This window comes from Eurosta solidaginis, chromosome 2, assembly GCF_040869045.1.
Source record: "Eurosta solidaginis isolate ZX-2024a chromosome 2, ASM4086904v1, whole genome shotgun sequence".
Taxonomy (NCBI): domain Eukaryota; kingdom Metazoa; phylum Arthropoda; class Insecta; order Diptera; family Tephritidae; genus Eurosta; species Eurosta solidaginis.
The window spans coordinates 271,815,740-271,841,303 of record NC_090320.1 but is presented as its reverse complement, the minus strand read 5'-3'; the positions used below and the strand labels follow the sequence as shown (position 1 = coordinate 271,841,303).

At 37.1% G+C, this 25,564-nt stretch overlaps 1 protein-coding gene across 2 annotated transcripts in view; it reads left to right on the top strand.

Moving 5' to 3' along the window:
* chif (chiffon) overlaps positions 1-23,832 on the top strand; it is a 63,166-nt gene extending 39,334 nt beyond the window's left edge. For both annotated transcript variants that reach the window (XM_067768030.1, XM_067768029.1), the window contains exon 3: positions 13,948-23,832. In XM_067768030.1, the coding sequence (XP_067624131.1) occupies positions 13,967-21,331 (7,365 nt within the window). In that variant the 5' untranslated portion in view covers positions 13,948-13,966 and the 3' untranslated portion in view covers positions 21,332-23,832. The remainder of the gene's footprint in view (positions 1-13,947) is intronic.
* The last annotated feature ends 1,732 nt before the right edge of the window (positions 23,833-25,564 follow it).

Genomic DNA, 25,564 nt, shown 5'->3' with positions numbered 1-25,564 from the left:
ACTATCGATAGTTTTCCAACACTAGAAGGCAGTGCCCAGTCAGAATACACGTCATGTGTCTACAGTCCTCTCTTTTTTATGATAGAAGCAACTTTGTTAGTCTAAGATTGTAAGACCTACACATAATCTTCGACGGCTATAAATAATATTTAATATTATTTCAATATTTATATAATTTTTCATTAATTCATCAATTTATATATATACTTACGATTATCAAGTGTCGGCTTAGCTGATAAAACGTTTAGTTAAAGATACTTTGGTCGACGCTCGCCAATCGTTAAAAACAAAATTTTTATTAAATTTACTTTCGTTTGCTCTCACATCACATTACATAATTAACATTTTATAAATATATGAATAATTACCCCCAAGAATATATTTAATGTTTTGTGGCGTACAACACTAAGTATAGGTAAAATGCAAAAAATTATCCCAAATTCCGAAATATCATCCGCCGTTAACATCAGTGAGGAATTGTTTTGAGAAAAGGCTGACATCGAGGCTTGCAGCCGTAGTTACATTCTTATTACCGACTAAGAACATGCTGCTCTCTATGATGTCCGAGTATCTAAAATATAGAATTAAATGAACTGAGTTTGCAGTTGAAATCACTAGGCTGTTAGTAAATAATACGCAACAACAAAAACATGAAGCAAGCCACACTTGTATACATGAATACATCAGTCATCATTTATACACATACATACATGTCACCGTAGAGATATTTCACACACATATGTACATGTGGTCATCAGCCGAAGTTGTTACACATGCACACGCATATATGTAGCTCAGTTACCAAGCTGGAGATACAGCAGTTCTAGAAGGCGATACGTCTAGATTTTAGTAGAAATATGCGAACGAAGCAACGGAGAGTATAAAAGCAGCGCAAGCTGAGTAGTCAGAATCAGTTTGATTTAAACACGCAGTTGTGAAGTACGTGATATTGAAGTATAATTGTACTACTTCCAAGTAGGCTAAATAAAGACCATATTGCAATACTGAATACTGGAGTGATTTATTGAACAGTTTAGCGATTCGAACGTTAGCAGAAGGTTTGGAATAAGCGGAATGTCCCTAAATTCGTTACAATACCTTTCATGAATGGGGCTGAACAATAATCTTATCCCATTCGTAATCTCCAAATACAGTGAACAGGTGTACACATACCTAAGCGATTTTTAAGATAAATAAAAATAAAAAAGGTGTCTAAGTTCGGGTGTAACTGAACATATGTACTCAGCGTGAGCTTCAATTTTACATTTCATTTCAGATAAATTACTTTTCTACATAACACGTGGCACCACCAGTTTAAAAAAAAAAATAGTGTATACCTTCTCGCATAGCCATATGCGTGTGTATATGTGAGTACTACTTGGGCTGATGATTACATGTGTTTATGAGTATCTCTCCGTTGCCTTGTATGTATGTGTGTAGATGATGTTCGATATGTTTACGTACATACATAGATACGAGTGGCTGCTTAGTATCGGCTTAGTGATTGTAGTATCGCTTAGTGATACTAATATTTGTCGCAGTATGAAGTCTTCGGCACAGCCGAAGACAGCCCCGTCTTTACTTGTTTTAAGTTACTATTGTGGTCTCATCCTTTGCCTCTTTCTAAAACCCGCTGAGGAGAGCCGACCGTATCCCCCGCCATATTGAACATCCCGTCAGACAGTTGACGGATAATATATCACACTTGTTTTGCACACAATGATGGCGCATAGTCATAGTCAAAATAAACTAAGTTTTAAATTTAGTTGCAGCTTTTTTGACAGATAGCTCATAGAAAATTATGTCACAAAGCTGCAACTAAATTTAAAATCTATTTTATCTTAACTATGACTATGCGCCAATGGTTTTTTGTTTGGCATATATTTCAGAATTAGAGTTTTATTCGGATTTCAAAAATTTTTCGAAAGCTTTTGATTTATACACAAATTACATGTGTAGCATTTTTGAATGCAGCACTGCTGGTTTTGCGGCTGCTTGATTGCTTTGTAGACGTGCAGTTATATTTAACTGGCAGCTCTATGCAGCGACTTATGTCAAACACGTGTATAAAGAATAAGTATTGGTTTTAAATGCACTAAATATTGACTTTGTTAACCCATAATCTATTTTAAAATCGAAAACTACTGTTTTAAATATAAATCGTTGACTTTAAATGAGTTAAACGGCTGAAATGACGGAAAATATTTGTATATTTGGCATTTTGTTTTGTGCTTGGTCGTGATTGTTTGGGTCTTTTGTTATCTAACACTATTTTAATGGAGCAAATTTTGTTTGAACAGGGATTTCGGATTATGACATACGTGAACGTACTACTTCTATCGTAATTTTGGATCGCACTTTCCTTCGAACACAAACTGGCGATCGTATACACACAAATTTCATTGAAAATGTAAGAAAATTGTTAAAATTGATGAATAAGTAAAATATAATAACAAATTTAAAACTGTTATTATAAGCAAAGGTCGAAATCAAACAAGCTTAATCCAAGCCAAAAGGAAATATTGCCGGAATCATGGCAAGACACCCGCTTTAGTATCGGCTTGCTTCTTAAGTTAAGCGAAATTTCTTCAAGAAACTGCAACAATTTTTTGTTACAAAGAAATAATACATAAATGATATGTTTGCGCTTTGTTCGATAAGTCCAAAGGGTACTGCACTCTCTTAACCGCCTTGGGACTATCTTTTCATCGCCTTCGCTATTACTGGAGGTCAAGCATAACAATAAAATTTGATCCATCGCAGTTATTTACTTTTTTTTTATATATTTTGGCAACCAATTTGACAGTTCAAAATCTATTGTGAGCTAAAAGTACAATCCAGCATAATGTGGAACGTAGAATTTATTGTGAATTGAAAATATAAATAAAATAAATTACGTTCCGTTTGCTATCGTATGTTATAATCCCATTTCGTTTATACGTTTGACGTATCACGTAATTTGCTTTCGTATAGTTGCCGATCCGTGATCGTATGTTACGATTCGGGCCCAGGTTTGCTTACCATGCAGCGACACGTGTGTTTTGCGTAGCATAAACCAATGTGTTTAAAATCTATCTGCGCAGCAGTTCTGCACTTATGTTTTGGGCTTTACAACTTAAACCGTTTATAACTGCAATATTTTTGTTTCACATTTTTTCCAGTTTAGTTTGAAATCACAACCAAGAATAATTGGAAATGTCTGCAGTATATTCAAGGTTTTAAAATTTACTTCAAACAAGTAAGGGTGTCTAAGTTCGGGTGTAACCGCACATTATATATTCAGCTTGAGCTTCAATTGTGCATTTCATTTCAGATAAATTACTTTTCTACATAACACGTGTCACTGCCCGTTAAAAAAAAATGTCCCCATTTCCTCTTACAATAAAACTTGATAAGTGAAATATCATTGATTCAAAACTATTTTTTGCTAAGTCATAGCTTATTGTTCTAGTCTACGACCCTTTTAAAAATCTTTTATATAAAAGTGGGCGTGGTCTTTAACCGATTTCGTCCATTTTTTCTAGAAATATTTCCTGCTATAGGGAAAATCTGTGTACCCAATTTTATTACGATCCGTTAATTTTTCTTCGATTACTCCCGAAACATAGAAAAATGTTTAGTCATAAAAGGGGCGGTGCCACACCCATTTTTTAAAATTTGAAGTTTTTGCTATTTATTGTTATAAATCCACTTGGAATATGAAATACCGTTGATATAAAGCTCTTTTTTTGCAAAGATATGGCTTATTTTATTGGTCCACGCTCCTTTTAAAAATCTTTTATAAAAAAGTGGGCGTGGTCGTTAACCGATTTCGCAAATTTTTCTTCAAAGCATTCCTTATAGTAAAGGCAACCTCTCTGCCGAATTTTGTTACGATAGGTTTAACGATTTTTGATTTATGATTAATAATATTTGTAAAATTATTTTATCACACGTGGGCGGTGCCACGCCCATTTAAAAATATTTTTTCAAATTTTTATCAAGAGTCTCAATGTCAGTCCACATGTCATATTTCAACATTCTCGGTATATTATTTATTAAATAATCATGTTTTTTGTGTTTTCCAAAATGTTATATATATATAAAGTGGGCGTGGTTCGCTGATTTTCAATACCAATCTATTCTGGGCCCAGATAAGCTCGTGTTCCAAATTTGGTGAAGATATCTCAATATTTACTCAAGTTATCGTGTTAACGGACGGACGGACGGACATGGCTCAATCAAATTTTTTTTCGATACTGATGATTTTGAGATATGGAAGTCTATATCTATCTCGATTCCTTTATACCTGTACAACCAACCGTTATCCAATCAAAGTTAATATACTCTGTGTGCAAAGCACGCTGACTATAAAAAGTTTCAAAAAGTGCTAAAAGCGATGGCGGCTTTGAAAAATTAGGTTTAAATTTCTAACCGTGTACCGACAATTCCTAGTGATTTAGGTAGCTGGATTTGAGATTGTGTCGGAAAAATTGATTTAAATCTTTTTTGATCCTTGCTACATCCGCGACCGTACTTTAATTGTAGCATGGTTATTTGTGATCCGAGAAGCTTTTCTTATGTCCTTTTAAGCTCTCCATGTAACCTCCGAAGAGATTTTAGGCCGAGCTTCTCTTCCAATTTGCGTCATGCTCCTTTTAATTTTTCCTACAAATAGGCAGGACGGAACCTACATGCTTTATTCCGACTGCTAACGGCATCTGCATTAGACTGGGTAGATTTATTAACCGATATTGCGCCATCGATTTCTCGATACGATTTGGGCTCAGGAAAAAAAAGTTCAACTACGCATACCCAAAAAAATAATTTTCGAGCCTGCGAAAAAAAGGCGAAAGGGTAAATTTTTTGACCAAAACACTCCCCAAAACCCAAAAAATATATTGTTTTGTTCAAAAAACTGTTGTAAAAACGTTGGCGATAACTTTTTTCGCAGGCTCGAAAATTATTTTTTTGGATATGCATAGTGGAGCTTTTTTTACTGAGCCCAAATCCTATCGAAAAATCGATGGCGCGATATCGGTTAACTTTCGTCCATACAAATCGATCCAGGTAACTGCATGGCAGATGAGTTTTCACTAAGAAGCTTTTCGCCCAATAATCTCGGAGTGCTACCCAAATCACTGTCGAGGGGTGACCCCCTGCTTAGAAAAACTTTCTTCTAATTGAATAAACTTGTTTCTATAATTTTGATGTTGCTTTGCCCGGGGCACGAACCCAGGATCTTCGGTGCGGAAGGGCGAGCACGCCACGGCCGCCAACACCTTTGCTAAATTATACGGATATTTCACCTCAGTAGTGGTATAGTGTAGCCAGAGTTGGGCAAAATTTATTCGCATAACGAATAAAAGATACGTTAATTTTTTGTTGGTTATTTACGAATAAAGATAGAGATTTTTTTAGTCAAAGAAATTTTATTTTTGACGAAGAAATTAATTTGTTCCTTATTCGAATAATAAACAATAAACAATTTACTTGTTTGACATGAAAAATATGTTTCAACTTTAAATTTAAAAAAATGTACAGTCAGAAAATTATTCAATAATAAATTATCTATAAAAATGTATTTACTGATAATTTATTGATGGATAACTTATTTGGGAATAATTTTTTTAAGATGCATTTTCATTCGAATATTTATCTAAATTAAAATTTAATCGAATACTGCTGAGTGTAGGCAATTACGAACATTTAATAATTTATACAGGCTGTTTTTGTAACAAAAACTGTTGCTTGTAAAAATCGGTTCGAAACCACAGCCGCTTATTACATCCAGCCGCGTTTTTTTTCTTCTGTCCGTCATTTAACACGATGGGCAAACAATTTTTGGTACATGAAGATATTAACAAATACTGCCAAAGTGATTAATATTAGCATCACTAAGCTGCTACTAAATAAATGCACAACAACAATAAAGCAAGCTGCCACTCTTGTGTACATGAAAAATCAATCATCATTTACACACATACATACAAGGCAACGAAGAGATACTCACAAACACATGTAATAATCAGCCGAAGTAGTTACTCACACATATACCCGCAAATGGCTATAAAATAAACATAACCCTACCAACCATGAGTGGATAAAAACTTGGGTAGTCATATACTAACGCTGCCCAAAAAATTGGATAATTTTGTTCGGCGAGGCGCCGATAATATCCATGGTGAAATGGGTTATTTCGTGTACGTGTGAGCTGTCAGTCTGCAACTATTGCATACTTTTAGGTGCAAATGACAGCATTGAACGTCAGTGTGCAGCGTTGCCAGACCGTCCTTTAAAACATCCAAAAACCGTTATCCTAATACCCAAAAATCGCACATGCTCCAAAAATGCTCCAAATTTTTCATTCACTTTTTATGTGCAAAAAATTCCCAAAAAAAGGTTCCATCCTTTTTATAAATTTTTTTATAAAGTAAAATAAGAATATAGTAAAATTTTGGAAAATGGAATGAAACTGTCAATTTCGTCTTTAGTTATAAGGCTTTAAAATTAGTTTTATAATGAAATTAAAAGATATTTTATAAATAAATGGTTGAACATTTTTTTTTAATGATTATACTATACGAACTGAGGAAATCAAAATTTAATTTTGAAATGCTACATACACTGAAAGAAAAAGACTGGTAAAATCAACCGAAATACGGGTCAATTCAACCGTAATTTCTGTAATTTAAATGTTTGACATAAAATTTTAAATAGAGAACTTGTAAGTTATAGAAAAGTAAAGAATCAAATCGCTGGAAGGTAATTCACCACTGGAACTTTACATGTAATTCGGCAAGTTTCATTTTCGTAACACTTTAAGTTGAAACGATTCCAAAACAACTCAAACTTTTATGTTGTCGGAAACATCAACATTAAAAAGAGATCTTTTTTGATATCTTATTAGATTCGTTCGCGTGAGTGAAAATTCGTAAAAACTTGAACAAAATGTTACTAACTTTGAAAAAATCCTGTTCGTTCAAACAAAACTCTTGCAACAAGAGGGCGCAATTTTGTATTTCGCTTGGAGGGGAAGTTGCAAAATTGTACCCGATAAATAGGTGTCCGGTATCTCATAATTTTTTGCACAGTAAATTCAAAAAAGGGTTTTTGGTTTTGTATTGATAGCTGAAAAACTAGTTTTTTGTTGTTTTCCCATTTTGTGTATTTTTCGATTTGGTGGTTTTCTTATTTTGGTATTTTTTTTAAACAAGTGACACCATCGTCATAAGAACAAAGTAGAGAGCGCAGTGAGCGTAAAATTCTCTTTGAAATTTGCTCATGTATTGACTGTTGATCGCTGTTGAAATGACCAGTGAGATCAGTTGTGTTAACAGAAAAATCAGTTAGATTGATTAGGAATCTGTCAATTTTACAGAATTTTGTTAACTTAAGAGCGACAATTTCTCTTCTGTTGAAATGACAAAACTAATTTGTTCGCTTGACAAAGAACTCGGTCGAATTAACCATAATTCGATCAATTTCACCGAATCTCCGTTAAGTCAAGAACAACAGAACCGATTTGTTGATTTTACTAGCACCATTTCTTTCAGTGTATATTTAAGAGGGTTTATATAAGAAAGAATTTTTTAAGAGCTTCCATGACTATTCTGTGTAATAATTTTGGAAATAACACGAATGTTTCTTTGTTTTTCGTCACTTGCGTTTCATTATGAAATTATCAGCTTTAATAGTAATTTTATGTTATTTTATTTCATTGTTATTTTTGTAGTTAATATTATTTATTGTTTTGTTTTATAGTATTATTACGCTGTTGTTGCTGCTGTTTGCGTTTGTGTTGCTTTTGTTGTGAAAAAAAAAATATATAAATCATCTGAAAAGTCCGCATGATATCTTCTTCGAAAATATAAATAATAATAATAAAGCTTAACAACATTAGAAGCAGAAAACAATTATGTAGAAAGAAAAAAAGTACTCAAGCTCGAAGCTCGGTACCCCAAAAGCTGGTAACCCAAAGACCGTGTGCAATTTCGTAAATTAAAATTGTTTAAAGACCAATAAAAAATAAAAAAAAAATAATAGGAAAAAAAACAATAATCGTTACAATTATAGAAAAAGGAAAAAAAGCAATAATCATTACAAAAAATTATTGATCTGGCCTTGAGCTCGTTTCGAACCTTGAATCCTTTAAAACAAAACAATTGGAAATAAAAAAATTTTAAATAAATAAAAAAATATAAAGTAAATAAATAAAAAGAAATTATCTAAAAAATTTAAATAAAACCAAAGAGTTAAAATAAAAATGATTAAAAAAAAAATATAAATAAGAGAAAAAATTTATCCTAATTTGTACGTTTGTGGTCGTTTAAGAAAGCAGTATACAAATAGGGGTACCGCTCGACAGTCAGAGAGAGAGAGACATACTATGACCAGCATATGATTAGTTTGGCTTATAAATTCATAGATATTTAAAAAATATGCATTTTCATAATTTTGGGGTTGGTATCATATATATTATTTCTAATTGCTGTTCTTATGTACGGGTCCCTTTTTCGCTCTTATTTGGAATCCAAGTCTATAAATAAAGTTTTCGTTGTAAAGATGGAGATTCGTGCTATTAGCGAGCTTTGGGCAATTTTGTACATAGTGCTTTTGTTTAGCTATATTTTGTTAAAATAATTTGTTGAAAATAAACGATTGTGAGCACACAAAGAAATCTATTTGTACCATGGCACTATTGTGAATATTTGCACTTCATTACCGACAGTTGCTACCATATGGTAGCGGAACTGTAAGTTTTAATTGATTGATAAAACATCTGATTTCTGTTGATATTTGATAAGATACTTTTATATTGGATGCGCAAGATGCGCACGGGTCCGACTCTTATTTAATGAATTTCATAAATCAACTAAACATTTTTTCGTTCACTAATCCTATGTAAATATGCATGCTAAACATTTTTTCACATCTTTTTTTTCACATCTTAGAACAATAGTTGAAAAAACATGTATTGATAACTTTAAAAATCAGGTAGCCCTTTCCTTATTCTGGGACATATTTACCCAATTACATGTCTGCGGGCTTTGTGGTCCACCTATCACACTGTAGTTCCTGCGTTCAAGTCAAGGACAAGGTTAGGTTAGGTTGAACAGGCAGGTCAATAAAAGTCTGACATAAACTGAATGTGTTCATAGTGTTACCAGAATTTATTTGACTACCGAACGAAAAAACCTCAATTAGGTACCACGAATTATGTTATATGTAGAATAACTCCGTCGTCTTGGAAAATACTAAAAGTCTTCTTAAACCTAGCTTAATTTCTGCCTCTGCCACAGAACATGCTCAACCGTTTCTTACTGCTTCATATGCAATTACTGTCTTCTTTTGATTTCTCCCCTACGGATTAAGACTCCACCGTGGATTCAACGAGTGGTGCACCCTCCTTTGCCAACTCCTCGGCCTTTTCATTAGCTTCTATCTTTTTACATATGACCGCAAATCCAGTAGAGATGTATTGTCCGGTCTGTGCGAAGTCTCCCAAATGCTTCTTTGCATTATAGGTCACTTTTAGATTAAGTGCTGTGTGAGATTCCTTCAGAATTGCTGCTGCTTTCTTCACGGCTACAATATCCGCCTGAAAGACAATGATTCGGGTATGGCACAGTAAACAGCAAAGCCGACCCCCTCTGCTAATTGGTACCATTGGTAAACACGTTTATATTATGTTCTTCCACACATCTTCCGCACCCTTGCAGCAACTTTTCGGCTCTATTATGGGCCCAAGATCTCTTTCGAAGCTCAGGCACAGAGCCATGTAGTTCGTTCGCCCTTATTGCCTACACTCAAGCTGGATCGATGCCTGAAGCCTTTTTGAATGGCAGGCAATGCTGCTGTCGGAATAGTTTTCAGGGTTGCCATTATGCTAATCATTGATAATCGGCATACCCCCTCTAGTTTTTTAGTACGTACTTTTTTGTGTAGCTGTTTACCAAACAAGAACCCCATAGTAAAGGATGAGCTTGACAACTGCGGTAAAAAGCCACTGAGCGAGTTTGGGCGATAAGGCCCACCTACATACATCCCAGTACGAACGAAAATTTGCAAAGTTTTTTCCATGAGGAAAAAAATTTCTGAAATTGGGATCGCCCCTCGCCCGTGGTTTGGCCAACACTCCCAGTGTATTTCTGCCATGAAAAGCTGCTCAGTAAAAATTCATCTGTCTTGCGGATGCCGTTTGAAATCGGCATAAAACATATACATAGGTCCCACGTACAAGGGTTGCTATTTATATTTTGGGCCTTGTCAACACTAATTGTTTGCCGGCGCCATCTGACGTTTTTAATTGAAAGTTCGACGTTTTTAAGCATAATCTTCTTCAGAAAATTTTGACATTTGAGCACAACTTGTGTTGTTACCAGTAACTTAAAAATTGTATCTCAGCGCAAAAATAGAATTAACTCGTGAAAATTTTCCTGCGATGATTTTTTACGACTTTCGGCGTGGATTATCAAGACAGGAGTGATTTGAACAACTTACTTTCACTTTTGGTGATGAAGCTCCATCCTTTGCCACTGTGAAATGCTGGTATAACGAATTCCATCGTGGCCGCCGTTCGCTCAGGGACAAAAGTCGTGAAGGTCGTCCAAAATCAGTTGTTGTGCAACAAAACATTGACGCTGTTCGCGAACTTATATTGCAAGATCGTCATACGACTTATCGTGAGATTGGGGCATCCCTGGGCATTAGTATGACGAGCATCAATAAGATATTGCATGTACATTTAGCTGTGAAAAAAATTTGTTCGCGTTGGATCCCGCATAATTTGACAAAAGCTCAAAAAGATGCTCGTGTCAATTGGTGCAAAGAAATGCTCAAGAAATACAATCGCTTAAAGCTGTATATAACATCTACACAGGTTACGAATCTTGAATCTATGCGTATGAGCCCGAAACAAAACAGCAATCCACTGTATGGGTATTCTAAGATTAGCCAAATCCGCCAAAAGTGATTCGTGCGCGAAGCACTTCGAAGCAAATGATCGCCTGTTTCTTCGGAATAACTGGACATGTGGCTACCGTGCCATTAGAGAACGGTGAATTCCGAATGATACACAATCATTTGTTTGCTAGTAGTGCTTGGTGAAATACGGAAGAAGAAGCGGCAACGAAGGATCATTCTTCATTATGACAATGCCAGTTCTCACACATCGGCTGAAACAACCGTCTATTTAACTGGCCAAAACGTCGAATTAATGAGTCACCCTCCGTACAGCCCTGATTTGGCGCCAAATGACTTATTTTTATTTCCTCAAATCAAGGATAAATTGCGTGGCCAACGTTTTTCGGCGCCTGAAGAAGCCGTTGATGCATTCAAAAACCATGTTTTGGAGATACCTCAATCGGAGTGAAAAAGTGCTATGAAAACTGGTTTGAACGCATGCAAGAGTGTATTGATTATCATGGAGAATACTTCGAAAAACAGTAAAGCCATTTTCGATAATAAATTACTGTCATTTCATTATTAGGCTCAAAATATAAATAGCAACCCTCGTATTTTTAGAAAAAATTAAAAAGGAGCATGATGAAAATTGGAAGAGAAGCTTGGCCCAAATCTCCTCGGAGTTAAATCGCGCCAAATAAAATAAATAAATTTTACATATTTAAAATAATAACTATTTAAATGGGCATTTTATTTTATTTTTTTTTATTATTTGTTACATAAACTTTGACATAAGAATATTTTTTTGGTGCATTAGTGAAAATTTGAATTATAAATAATTAAAAACATTTTGAATGAAGTTGGGACATTTTATCCAAGTAGGCGCGAAAGGGTTAAAACTATAATACAGTATTGTGACGAATATTAGCAACACTAAGGGATACTATCATCTCTAAGCCGATACTAAGCAGTCACTGGTATGTACATAAACAAATCAATCATTATGTCTACACATATGTACACTCAAGCAGCGGAGAGATACTCACAAAAGTATGCAATCATCATCAAAGTAGTTCTCACACATACACATGCATATTTCTGAGATACTCACAAAAGTATGCAATCTTCAGCGAATTAGTAAATTCTAGAAGGAGAAACGCCTAGAAATATGCGAACCAGGAAACCGAAGAGTATAAAAGCAGCACAAGCTGAGGCCTAATCAATCAGTTTGATTTAAGCACGCTATTGGTTGTGAAGTTAAGTGTTATTGTGAAGTACTTTCAAGTAGTCTAATAAAGACCATTTTTGCATTATTGAATATTGGAGTTATTTATTCAACACTAGCGATTCGAACGTTAGAAGATTTGGAATAAGCGGAATTTCACTAAATTCGTTACAGTATTAAATATCTAGATAGATAGAGAGATAAATAATTGAGGATCGCACTGCGACCATTGGTCTATTGTGCCCTCATCTGATTCACAGCACCTCATCCAAGTCGGCATCTCCGATGAACCCTAGCAGTTCAACTGGCTTGAGGGATTTGATTTGAGAATGCTCTGACCATGGTGAGCCAATAAACTTAGCCCTACGTCATGAGATTGCGTCACACTCCAGGAGTACATGGTCCGCCGTCTACGCTGATCGATCACAAAACCGACGTGTGTTGTACGATAATATACCCAGCTTTTGCATGTGACTGTTCAGTCTACAGTGTCCTGTAAGAATGGCTGTTAGGATTCTTAGGTTATCTTTCGAGTGGCCTATTAATGCGCTATATCGAGTTGTGTTGTAACCCCCTAACAGTAACTTAGATTGTCTCAGGCCTGGCATATATTGCGCCAGTGTTCGTCCATCTTTTCCCTTTCTTCTACTAATAGATGCTCTCTAATTTCCTGCCGGACTACTGGCAGGAACGGTTCAGGACCCATATGTCGTGTCGTTGCTGCCTCTCTGGCTAGGCTCATTACCCACAACTGCCCTGTGGCCAGGAATCCAGGCCAACGGTGGTTCGTTGTGTGCTCCTAGTTGATTTAGCTTTTCAACGCACTCAAGGACCAGTGCTGATTTTATTTAAGACGCCGAGATCGCCTTCAGGGCGGTCTGACTGTCACTGAGTATGGCAATTGTTTCATTGGAGTATTCGCGCTGAAGGTTCAGGTCAGCACACTGGCTTATGGCGAATACTTGCGCTTGAAAAATGCGCGAGCAGCTCCCAGGGGTGTTGATATCTTGGCTCTGCGTCCAACGACTCCAATCCAATCCCCTCTGGCGTTTCGAGCCCGTCGGTATACCATACTGTAACGAATTTCGGGAAATTGCGCTTATTCCAAATCTTCTGCTAACGTTCGAATCACTAAACTGTTGAATAAATAACTCCAATATGCAATAATGCAAAAATGGTCTTTATTAGACTACTTGAAAGTACTTCACAATAACACTTCACAACTAATAGCTTGCTTAAATCAAACTGATTCGTCGTGCCTCGGCTGGTGCTGCTTTTATACTCTTCGGTTTCCTCGTTGGCATATTTCTAGGCGTTTCTATTTCTAGAATTTACTACTTGTTTACCAGCTATAAACTCACCAGCTATAAACTACAGATGCACATTTATAGCTTCTCATATGCGCGTGTATATGTGAGTGATACTTGCACAAATGATTGCCTACTTTTGTGAGCATCTCAGATATATGCATGTGTATGTGTGAGAAATACTTTGCTGATGATTGCATACTTTTGTGAGCATCTCTCCGCTGCTGGCATGTACATATGTGTAGACAAAATGATTGATTTGTTTATGTACATACAAGTCACTCCTTAGTATCGGCTTAGAGATGACAGTATCCCTTAGTGCTGGTAATATTCGTCACAATACTATTCTATTAGCTAATTAAATATCTAAGTTTTCTATAAGCAAAAAATATTTAAAAAATACATATTATTATAAATGTAATTTTTTTTATCTATTTTATTCTATTTCTTGGCTGCTGCACGCTGCAACAATGGCAACAACAATATCTGAAAAAAAAAAACTAAACAACCAAAACTGTTATATGCAAGCAGTTAATCTGCACCTAAAGGTATGCAATCACAATCGGAAACTTACAAAAGCAAATTCAAAGCAAAAATTAGCAACCACAGCAACAGTCAACAACAAACACAAAGACGTGAAATACAACGTCAGCAGCAGCAACAACGGCAACAACAAGCAATACGATCGTCGACAAGTGCAACAACAATTACAAAACCAACAGCAGCAGCAGCACCTGTTGAACCAACTGAAACAGCAGCAGCAGCCGTTGGTGGCAATCACAGTGGCACAAAATCATTGTCCACACAACGACGTGCTACTGTCAAAGTAATTAAATGTAAAAAACCATTGTGCCATTTCAAATTCTATTTGGATATATGTGATCATCAATTAGCTAAACGTATTGAGGAACATATACGTACGCTTGGTGGGGCGCTTGAATTTTTTCTAACAGCGCATGTAACACATTTTATTACCGATAAGGCGATATTGCCCACAGTAGTTGGTGGTTGTGGTAGTAATAATAGCAGCAATAATAATAATAATAACACTTTAAGCAGTCGACCAGCTACACCCCAAACACCAGGTACACCAAATACACCACAAACTCCATACGCAGCAGCATATGATACAACGCCAACAACAACAACCCAGCATGCTAAAACGAATATACTTGCTAGCGTTAGTTGTAATAGTTCAACAACTGGAACGATTAGCAGAAAATCAACAAACAATACACGTCAAACGCGCGCAAATGCAATTTTAAATCGTGTACGACGTGCAAGCACCACCACTACCACAATCAATAACGCCCACAACATTAACGCTATCAATGTTAATTCTCTTATCGTTAGTTTGGTTGAATGTACGCCAAATACTCCAACAACAACAACAACAACGACGCCAACAGATTTGAAAGACGTTAAAAATAAAACAGTTGCATATACAGCACCAACAACACCGCCAATTATTGTATCAACACAAAATCCTTATATTATTTGGCGTACAGAATATGCTTTGCATTTTTTTAAAAAAGTACAACACGAATTAAAAGATTATTTGGGCAACAATAACAATACACACATACGTCACCAACAGGCGCACGCGCATAAAGGACTACGCAGCAGTAACACTGTCGATCACATTGATTTAAAAGGTGGCGGCTTTCTAAAAATTGAATCAGTTAAACGTAACAATCGTCCATACTATCAATTATTTCGTAAATCTGCGGGCACTGAGTGGCCAAAAATAGAGTTGACACGTGAAGACGGCGCATTTCGTTTATCGCCAAAAAAGAAGCAGCAGGTAACAGCAAACATTTCAGACGTGCAGCAACAGCAAAAAGAAAAGGAGCAAGCGGTAAAAGGTGAAGGTGACGAAGCAGACGTCGAACTAAAAATGACGCGTAAATCACGTTCACGTTCAACGCAAAATCAAAGATCACCACAGCCCGTGCATGCGGCGTTAAAAACGCTAAAGAAAAGTGGTGCAGCAGCGTACTCTTCAGCTAAATTAAAGAGCAGTCAACGTGCGCACGCTTGCGTTGGTGGTGGTGGTGGTGCCGGTGCAGCAGCAGCAGCAGCAGAAGCTGCTTGTAAGCAAGTGAAAGAATCAAGCGATAAACAATGCGGCGTTTGTGAAATTTGTAAAATTGAGTATGATACGCTAACCATACATTTAAAAACGAAAGATCATGAATATTTTGCCAAGAACTCACAAAACTTTATTGCATTAGATACGCTAATACACACCACAGCAGATGTGAATAGATTTTTAAGAGAAGATAAGAAAGTTGCCGATTTAGAAGAAATGGAAGTGGAAAATATTGAAGTAATGGCTGATGAGAATGCACCCGATCCTCTTGAAGGCTCAGAACCTTCAGTGGTTGGTGGTGGTGCTGGTGCTGGTGACGGCGGTGGTGGTGAAGTTGTGCTGCCCGCAACACTTTTAGATTTAAATGATGCTAAAAATCGTTTAGCTGACGACGCGCCTCATACGCCATCGCCAACATTACGTGAAAAATCGAAACGTAGCACCAAAGGTAAACACTCATCGGAGAAATTCCAAAATATACGCCTATCTAAATCGCCAAAGTCTACAAAGTCTGCTGCAACAAGTCCGCATAAAAATTTATTAGTAGCGCCCGTCACCTGTACCACTACTACTTCAGCAACAACGACTACTGCGACAGCGCCAGCGCCTTCTCCAACTGTCACAACAGCAAATGCAAATGCTGTAAAAAGGAAGACTTCTAAGAACACACCCGCACGCCGTAAAACTATATCAGCATCGGCTTTATCACCACCTTTACGCGCTATGTTACCACCCTCGTCTTTATATAAAGTGGTAGGCACGCCGGAAACATCTTTGTATGGCACACCCTCACGTAAAATGCGCGGGGGTGCTGGTGGTGGCGTAGGCGGTGATGTAGATCACGAAGCGCACGTAACAGCATCACCTTCGCTCATTGTTAAATTTAAAAAAGTACGTTCCACTGAATTGAATCGGTTAAATGGCGAAGCGGAAAGTTTTATGTTTCCCAAACAGCGCACATCGAGCGAGTTGCCCACCGATATTGATCGGCAGACAACGTCTGAAAATGCGCACGCTAGATCAGAGTCATCAACGAGTTTAGATACTAGTACAAGCGAGAGCGCATGTAGTATGGATATAGAAGTGTGTGGCGATGGGCGTAGTAAGTCAACTAGCGGAGGCAAACAGCCAATGGGAAGACGCGCAATCGCAATAGCAAAACGGCGAAAAGAAATGAAAGTGAAGAGTGGTGCAGCTGCGACAAAGCAGCGCTTTCCAAGCGCCCCCATCCAGCCAGAAATACAACTAAATGACAAACAAGGAACACGTAAATCGGCAACTGCGACTGCGTTGAGCAAAACGCAGCAAACAGCAGCGGCAACAAAGATAAACAGCAAGACAACTGCAACCAAAACAACAACCAACGTTACAACGTCATTAAGCAACAACAGTGGACCTGCGCGTCGACCAGCCGCAGCTTTATCAGCAGCAGCTGCCAAGGCGCATGCTGCTGCAGCGGTACTTGCGGCTATTACGCTGCCAGAGGCAACACGAAAAAGCAGTCGCACTGCTACAGCTATTGTGACAGCAGCAACAACAAGTAGTCGTTTATTGCGTGCAGCGGTAGAAGCAGCGAAATACAATTGTCGACAAATGGCAGCAGGCAATGAGCAGCAGTCATTGGTGGACAATGGGACGCCGCTGGCAGCAGCTGCAACAACAACAGCGCGACCGACAGCGACAACGATAAAGACGAAGTCGACTAATAAACGTGTGGCAGTTGTAAAAATGGAGGATCGGATGGGGGATATAAAAAATGAAAAAAAGAAGCGAATTAAAATAGAAAAAAGAAGTCGTAGTGATAGCGACGAAGACAATGATGATGATAAAGAACATGAAGATGCGCCGCTTAGTAAATGTATTAAAATCGAAAAGCAAAACAAGGATGTGACGGCTTTGAGAGCATTCGGTGTAGGCATGGCTGACGACGACGATGATGATGATGATGACGAGGAAGAGGTTGATAATGATGATGACAAGGATGAAGATTATGTACATTGTAAAAGAAGCAGAGGTAAATCTGATGCTTATGGTAATATTTCAGCGTTATGGCATGCTGGTACCATTAACACCAACAGCGGCACGCTCTCACGTAAACAACGTGCAGCCCAAAGAGAAGAACAAAAGTATAAATTGGCAATGCTGACAGCTGCTGCTAACGAAAAAGTAGGTTTGGCTGTCAAAATTGTAAAGGAAACTGTGAAATCAGCGGGTGGCAAGGTGAAAAGTTCGAATGGCACTCTTAGCAAGACGAAAACAAATAAAACTGCATCTGCTGCCACCTCCCCCAGCAACAGCAAGGGAATTGTGAAAATTGAAACAACCAACAGCGCTTGTGCACCAGCAACACCAACCACGCCAACTCCTACACCGTTGAAGCCAAGAATCAACGAAAAAATTAAGTTCGATTTAGCGAATTGCGCACAACTGAATCAAATGCGTTATTCCTTTGAACGTCTCCCCGTAACAGATCTTTGGTATCGTGTTTTTATGCGACAAGATACGTCTACTGAATGTTTTTTCGAGTATTATGGTTCAACAAATTATCGCAAATTACCATATGAATTAGGGCCTATCCCATATGCACACACAATAAAAACCGGCATATGTTGTAAGCTTTGTGAGAAGCAAAGAAACACATCCGCGACAGATTTTATGTCGGCGTCTAGCAGCAAGGAAGTAAAAATTAAAAGAGCTGCAGTAGGCAGGATAAAATACGAGCCAATAGAGGATTCAGAAGCTGGTGCTAGCAAATCAAGAGATTCAAGTAGCGGTAAGGCGAATGATTTGATGGAAAATACGACAAATTCTTGCAGTACTGGAAATTATGGCAAAACTTTAGCAACAGCCGTCACCACCACTACCACCTCGACGGCAACCACCACCAATAGCACTAATACTAACATCACACAGTACACGCATAAACATAAGAAACTAGCGTTTTTACAACGCTATCGTCAAGAACAACAGGAATTGCAAAAGCTACAAGCGGCTGCCACCTCCGAACAACATTTAAGCAGTGCACATCAGCTCGCTGATTATGCCAAAAAATGTGACGACAATGTCAGTACGCCACCAGAGCAACAAGAGCGTACGCCACGCGAACGAAAACGTGCCGGTTCTACACAAAGCACCACAAGTAGTACGAGTTGTGCTAGTAGTACGGCTACTGCAAAAACCAAGAAAAATAGATACTTCAATAAGCATCTGAACAAAGCAGCGGCAGCATTTCTTAATTTAGAATTGCCACCACGGAAGTCGCCACGCGAACATGCATCCACTTTAGCTTTGGTTAGTTGTTTGATAAAACAGCGGCAAGATTCGCAAAGTAAACCGAATTCAGAGACGGATGAGCCGCCACCGTCCACAATAGCTGGTGGTACTGCTGCTGTAGACGTGCCCCCATTGACACCAATGTTGAATGCGGCAACAAAACCATCACAGTTAACGACAGAACCAAACGACAATGAACCAAAGTCAATAGCAGCAGCACCGGCGAATAGCGAGATGCCAACAGTTTTGCGCTCACCACGCCACACACGCTCAGCAGCAGCGACACCTGACGAAGAGATCCGATTTACTACAGTTATTTCAGAAAATGTTAAACGTATGCGTCGTGGACAAAATAAATACGATCATTCACCGCCTGTCGCGCTTACACAACGCACTTCATTAGAACGAAAAAGTGGACGTGGAAGACCGCCGCGTACCTATGCTGGTTTACAGAAATGTTTGTACAACGCTGGAAGTGCCATTACAGATACAAATCTATGTAGTACAGCAACTAGCGGCGTAGTAATGTCATCATCAGCGGCGCTAGAGTCAGCTGCAATAACGGGTGATCGTCGTAGACGTGTGAAACGTGGTCCTGGTTGGACATCTACGCTGGGTCTGATGGCGGGTGGAAGGCGCCGGCATCACTCACACTACACTGGACTACAAGCACAGGGCTCAGCTTTACCAACGATACGTAAGACTGGTTCGAAAAAGGGTGTGTTAGAGTTTGAGGTGGATACGACGGCGTTAAAAGCGCTAGAGGCAGCAACGCAATACACAAATACGCGACACTTAGAATGGCAAATCGATAATTATTTACAATTTTTTGGGCGCGAATATGATTTAGAGCTCGACGATGATTTAGCGTTAAGAGTTTGCGAAAGTGCGGATACTTCCAATGAACTGTCCACGGCGGAATTGACCACCACCAGCATGTCCAGCACGAAAAAGTGCAATACAACAGCAGCAACAACAACTACATCTACAGCAGCATTATCAGCATCCACTAGCAAAGCATTACAACGCGCTTGTTCACTAAATGGCGATGTCAAGCGTAGCATTAGCTCTTCAACAGCGTTAACACAAATAGCAACTGCGGCATCTTTCGATGGCTCAACAAATACACCGCCACCCACCGATTATTTTTCCAGTGACTTTGATCTTTACGACTTATTTACTAAAGCTGTAGGAGGCGCGGGAGGCGCTGCGTCTGATGATGAAAAAACAGCAGACATGAGCGGCAAGCGTAAAAATACAAGATTCTCTGTTTACAACTCATTGGCGATGCAAAACTATTTCCGCAAAAGAAAAAGCCTTAAATCTAATCGAACGGGTTGGCCAAAAGTACAAAAAAAAAAGACTTCCGTGCGTCAGCAACATATTTTAGCGCGCAAGATACGTTTTCTGCAGGATATCGGCGAGTTGACGAGCAATAATGGTAACGGAATTAAGAAAGAGCCGAATGGTGAAGACAGTAAAGTAGACGAAGAGGTATTGGATGATTATGATGCAGGAACGACTAGTCTTAGAGATAGTCAACGGAAACGACGTGACAATGGTGTTATAACACCACCACAAAGCGAAATGGAAATTAAGCAGAATATTGGCGACGAGGAAGATACCGAAATAGATGCAGCAGAAAGTGGCGCCGAAGAAGAGGATGAGGAGGACGTGGAGGACGACGAGGAAGAAGAAGAGTTAGAAGATGATGGCGAAACAATGGCTGAAACAATTGACGAAGAGGATTATGAGGCTGAAGTAGGAACAAAAGTTATGCATACAGAACGCGATGCTGATGCTGCCGCCGAAGCTGATGAAGAAGATGTCGAAGATGCTGACATGGATTTGGATGTTCATGCTGCTGTTACGGCTGGGGAAGAAGACAACGATAACAACCCCGTGGACGACGATGACACTCTAATGGATGATAATAGCCGTTTGCACCTACCTGCAACGCGCAAGCCTGATCGTCGTCAAAGGCGTCAAGGCAACCGCAAAAGCCCGCGCGAAGAAGTAGAAACGCGTTTAACAACTAATGTGCTTATAACATCAGCAAACATAAGTAGTAGTAATAACAATGGTGCGACCTCCACACCGACAAAACAATTGTTAAGCGCTGGCAGCAGCAATAGCGCTTTAAGGCGTACACCACAATTATTAAATGGCAGTTTGGGTAGCTGTATTAGTCCAAGCGAAAAGGCAGGTGATAATTCTGATATATTTACTGTATCTTCAGATGGGTTAGATACCGATTTGGATATGAGCAATTCACAGCATAAAGGCGATGATGAACATTTGCATCATCATCATCACCATCACCAGCACCTTTTGCATCAAGATCAATGTGCGAATCATCAACAAACACCCAAACGGAAATTTGATTTATCCAAATATGCGCCCAACAATGCGGCATCAAGTAGATGCGCAGCTGAAGCGGCGACGGCTGCAGTCAAATCTTTGGCGATATCACAATTCTTAAAGAAAGAAGTAAGAGTTCAATGTAGGCGATTGCGTGCGCCATTCCGGCGTTATCGGTACCGTAGATAGACTGTTGGCAAACAAAATTCGTACGTCGAACTTCTAGCATGTTGCTAGGGCGGACAGTCGCTGAAGAGTGGATTGTGGTTACATTTTACATTAAAAGAAAATCACAATTAAAAAAGAATTTACTTAGTAAAATCAAATCCTAACAATTAAGCTCCTCCCCCAAAAAGTGTGGCGAATAAAATATACACACCACAGCTACTTGTACTTCACACACACATTCATATGTACTTGTAAATTGTCATGCAAATTTTGTTTTAAGACGATATCTTAATTTAAAAACTAAAATAAATATTTAATAATAAAAAAACACAAAATTTCTGAATATTGTACGTACAGTGTTGTGCGGAAAAATAGCAACACGAAAAAATGGTCGAGTTAAAGATGCTTTTATAAATACTCTTAGCTATTACAGCACTTTCCAGGGAACTTTCTCTATATACCATTTTTTGCAATTATTTCACTAAAAAATGGCAAATTAAAATTATTTTTTAAAAAGTCATTTATGTTCCAAAAATTTCTTAAAAAAAACCTGTTTCAAATCTAAAAATTAACAAACGAAAAAGCAAAATTTAAAACTTCGAATTTGAGCCAAGGTTTTTCTTAGAAAAATATGTCGAAACCTTTGAAAAAAATTATTTTTAAAATAACAAGTTTCCTCAAATTAAAAATTAACAATCGGAACTGCAAATAAAAAAGTTGAAATTATGAAACTTTCAAAAAAATTGGCGTTATTTTTTTAAAATATTTTTTAAAGTTTCATACTTAACATTAAATATGGTGGTGCATTCACGTCACTATGATTATCAATTTATACGCTTAAAAACAATTTTTGTCTGGTGTATTTTGTTTTTGTAATAGAGTAAAAAAACAACAACGTTTTACGGTATTTTTATAAAAAAATTAAAACTCGTTAATATTTGTGTTGCAATTGTGTATCACAACACTGTACATCTAAAAAATCTTAAATTAAGAAAAACAAACAAAAAAATAAACGGGAGAATAATACTAGTTTAATATTAGGTATGTGCGTTCCACGCATTTTCAAAGAGCTTCTCTATGTACTATAACCTCAAAATAGGTTCCGCTTTGTACAGTATAAATATACAATATGTACATTAGGCAGTTGGAATTTTTTGTTTGCGTTTTCTTTCAAAAAGGCTCGAAAACTTTTATCTTTTTATATAAAGATGAATTGGTGTACGTTAGTATCGCTAAAAGCCAAACACGGCTTGACCGATTTCGAAATATTTGTTTGTTTGTTTCGTCCTTTATGGTGCAAGGAAGGTTTAGAAATTTTTTTTGGAAAAGTAGGCGCTGCCATGTCCATATTAGGAAAAAATTTAATTGCCTTTACATCCACAGTTATTTGAAGAAGCTATTCAAAAATTTATTATAGAAATTCCATATATCTCAGTGGGAGTGAGAGTTGGAGTGGGAGTGAGAGTTGGAGTGCAAGTGAGAGTTAGAGGTGGTTTGAGAGTTGGAGTGGGAGTTGCGGTGGACTGGAAGTGGGAGTTGGATAGGGAATGGGAGCGAAAGTTGGATTGGGAGTGGGAGTAAGAGCGCGAGAGAGAGTTAGATTGGCAGGGGAAATGGGAGTGTGAGGTAGATAAATGTACAAGAAAGAAGAAAAATGGAAAATAAAGTAAACGAGAATGGCATAGGGAGAAGAGGAGAACCGAGGCTCACTTTTGAATGTAGGCAAATTAAGTTTCGGACAGGACAAAGTCTGCAGGGTACACTACTTTGCATATAAAAAATATAAGCCCATAACACCGCGTTACACACATTCTGTCCTATGAACCAAATATACTTTTTCGGAAAGGGGAGAGAAAAAAAAAAAGACATGTGTATCGGCGATTTTCATGTACACGTCAGAATTTTTTTTTATGTATAATTTTTTTTTTATGTATATTATTTTTTTTTTTTTTTTGTGTATATTTTTGTTTTTATGTTATACTTTATACATAAAAAAAACTCTGACGTGTACATGAAAATCGCCGATATTTTTTCTCCCCTTTCCGAAAAAGTATATTTGGTTCATAGGACAAATGTCACCGCAACAAAAAACAAAAAAAAAACAAAACTACAAAAAAAAAAAAAAATATAATTTCCAGCTTGGTGCCTTTCAAGCCTCAAAGAACTTTTAGTAGGCATATTGATAACACCGCGTTTTTAATGTTCACTATTTTCGCGACTTTCTGAGTTTTATATTCTTGATTTATTTGAATTTGAGTCTACTATTATGAGCTATAGCACCATACCAAACTTGTGAGCCTGTTTGAAAAAAAAGAAAATAAAAATTCTGAAACAATCTAATTAGGGGTGGGACTATCCGAATAAAAATTATCCGAATAATAAACTCTTTTATCCGCCAGGTATTCGTAATCCGAATAATATTTATTCGGATTTTTTATTCGTTTATTCGGATAGTACTATCGGATAGTACTATCCGGATAGTGCGCACTATCCGGATACTTCGAATAGCAAAATAAAAGACATTGCGTTTATGTTACGCTCATCGCTTGTGCAGATGAGCATGCACATATATTTATACGTACATATATTTATGAGTGTATAGATGCATATATGCAAATATTTTTGTTTGTTTGGGGTTGCTTTGTTAATATTCATTTATTTAGTTACATATATTTACGTAACCAAAGTTGTGCTCGAGGCTTAAGCTAGAAATAGTTATCGGGGTCGTTTACAACTGTACTGATCATAGAACTTTGTTTATTAGTAAACAGGTGTGGAAATGGTAATATGGTAGGGATTTTTGTTTCCCCTATACATACATATATACATATGTATGTATGTAAGTTGTATGGAAAATTTTTGTTTTGATATCTTTTGGTTTGTATAAACATCTAATTGGTCACCATTAAAAAAATAAGTTTACATGTCATTGTCAAAATTGTTTGCGAAGTCTGATGGATGAAAAGTTATTTAAGGTCAATGTTAACTTAATGAAAACTTTGGAAAAAAATTTCCTAAAATAAAGTTTGAAGCAATCCATTTTAAACGTAACAAAATTCTAGTGGAATTAGTGACTAGTTTCAAAAACGGCTGTCTGTCTGTTTTTGCGCTCCTTAAAATTTTGATTGTCTTTGAACGCGTTAAAAGCTGTAATATAAACACCCAAATGTGCATATAAGCATATTCTAACATATGTACATGTTGTATTCTTGCAGATTCCTTTGAATCTAATTTAAATAACTTTTGATCCATCAGACTTCGCAAAAAATGTTGACAATGACATGTAAACTTATTTTTTTAATGGTGACCATTTAGATGTTTATACAAACCAAAAGATATCAAAACAAAAATGTTCCATACAACTTACATACATACATACATATGTATACATGTATGTATATGGGAAACAAAAATCCCTACCATATTACCATTTCCACACCTGTTTACTAATAAACAAAGTTCTATGATCAGTACAGTTGTAAACGACCCCGATAACTATTTCTAGCTTAAGCCTCAAGCACAACTTTGGTTACGTAAATATATGTAACTAAACAAATGAATATTAACAAAGCAACCCCAACCAAACAAAAATATTTGCATATATGCATCTATACACACATAAATATATGTACGTATAAATATATGTGCATGCTCATCTGGACAAGCGATGAGCGTAACATAAACGCAATGTCTTTTATTTTACTATTCGAAGTATCCGGATAGTGCGCACTATCCGGATAGTACTATCCGAATAAACGAATAAAAAATCCGAATAAATATTATTCGGATTATTTGAAACGAATAAATTTATTCGTTTATTCGAATAACGTTTATTCGGATATAATTCGAAAATAATCCCGCCACTAAATCTAATACGCCTATGCAGTTATAGTCAAGTTAGTGTTTATTTTGTGAGTGCGTAATGTGTTCAGTTAATAGATTTTTGTTTTGTAAACATTTATAAACGTTAAATATTTAGTTTGTCTTATTATTTTTCAATTTCATAGGCTTATTCCGTTTCAAGACACCCGGTCCACGCAGGACATGATATTTGAGTTTGATGAAATTTTAATATGTTGTTCTTTGGTCAAAATAATGAAACACGTGTTTTTTTTTTTGTCTCAAAAAATTTTTTTTTTCGGTTTTATCGGCAATTGAATTCCATAAAATGCAATCGATATTTTATTCACATATTTTTTCAACTGTCAATAACTTTGTTACAAATTAACCGATTCTCATGAATTTTTCTTTGAA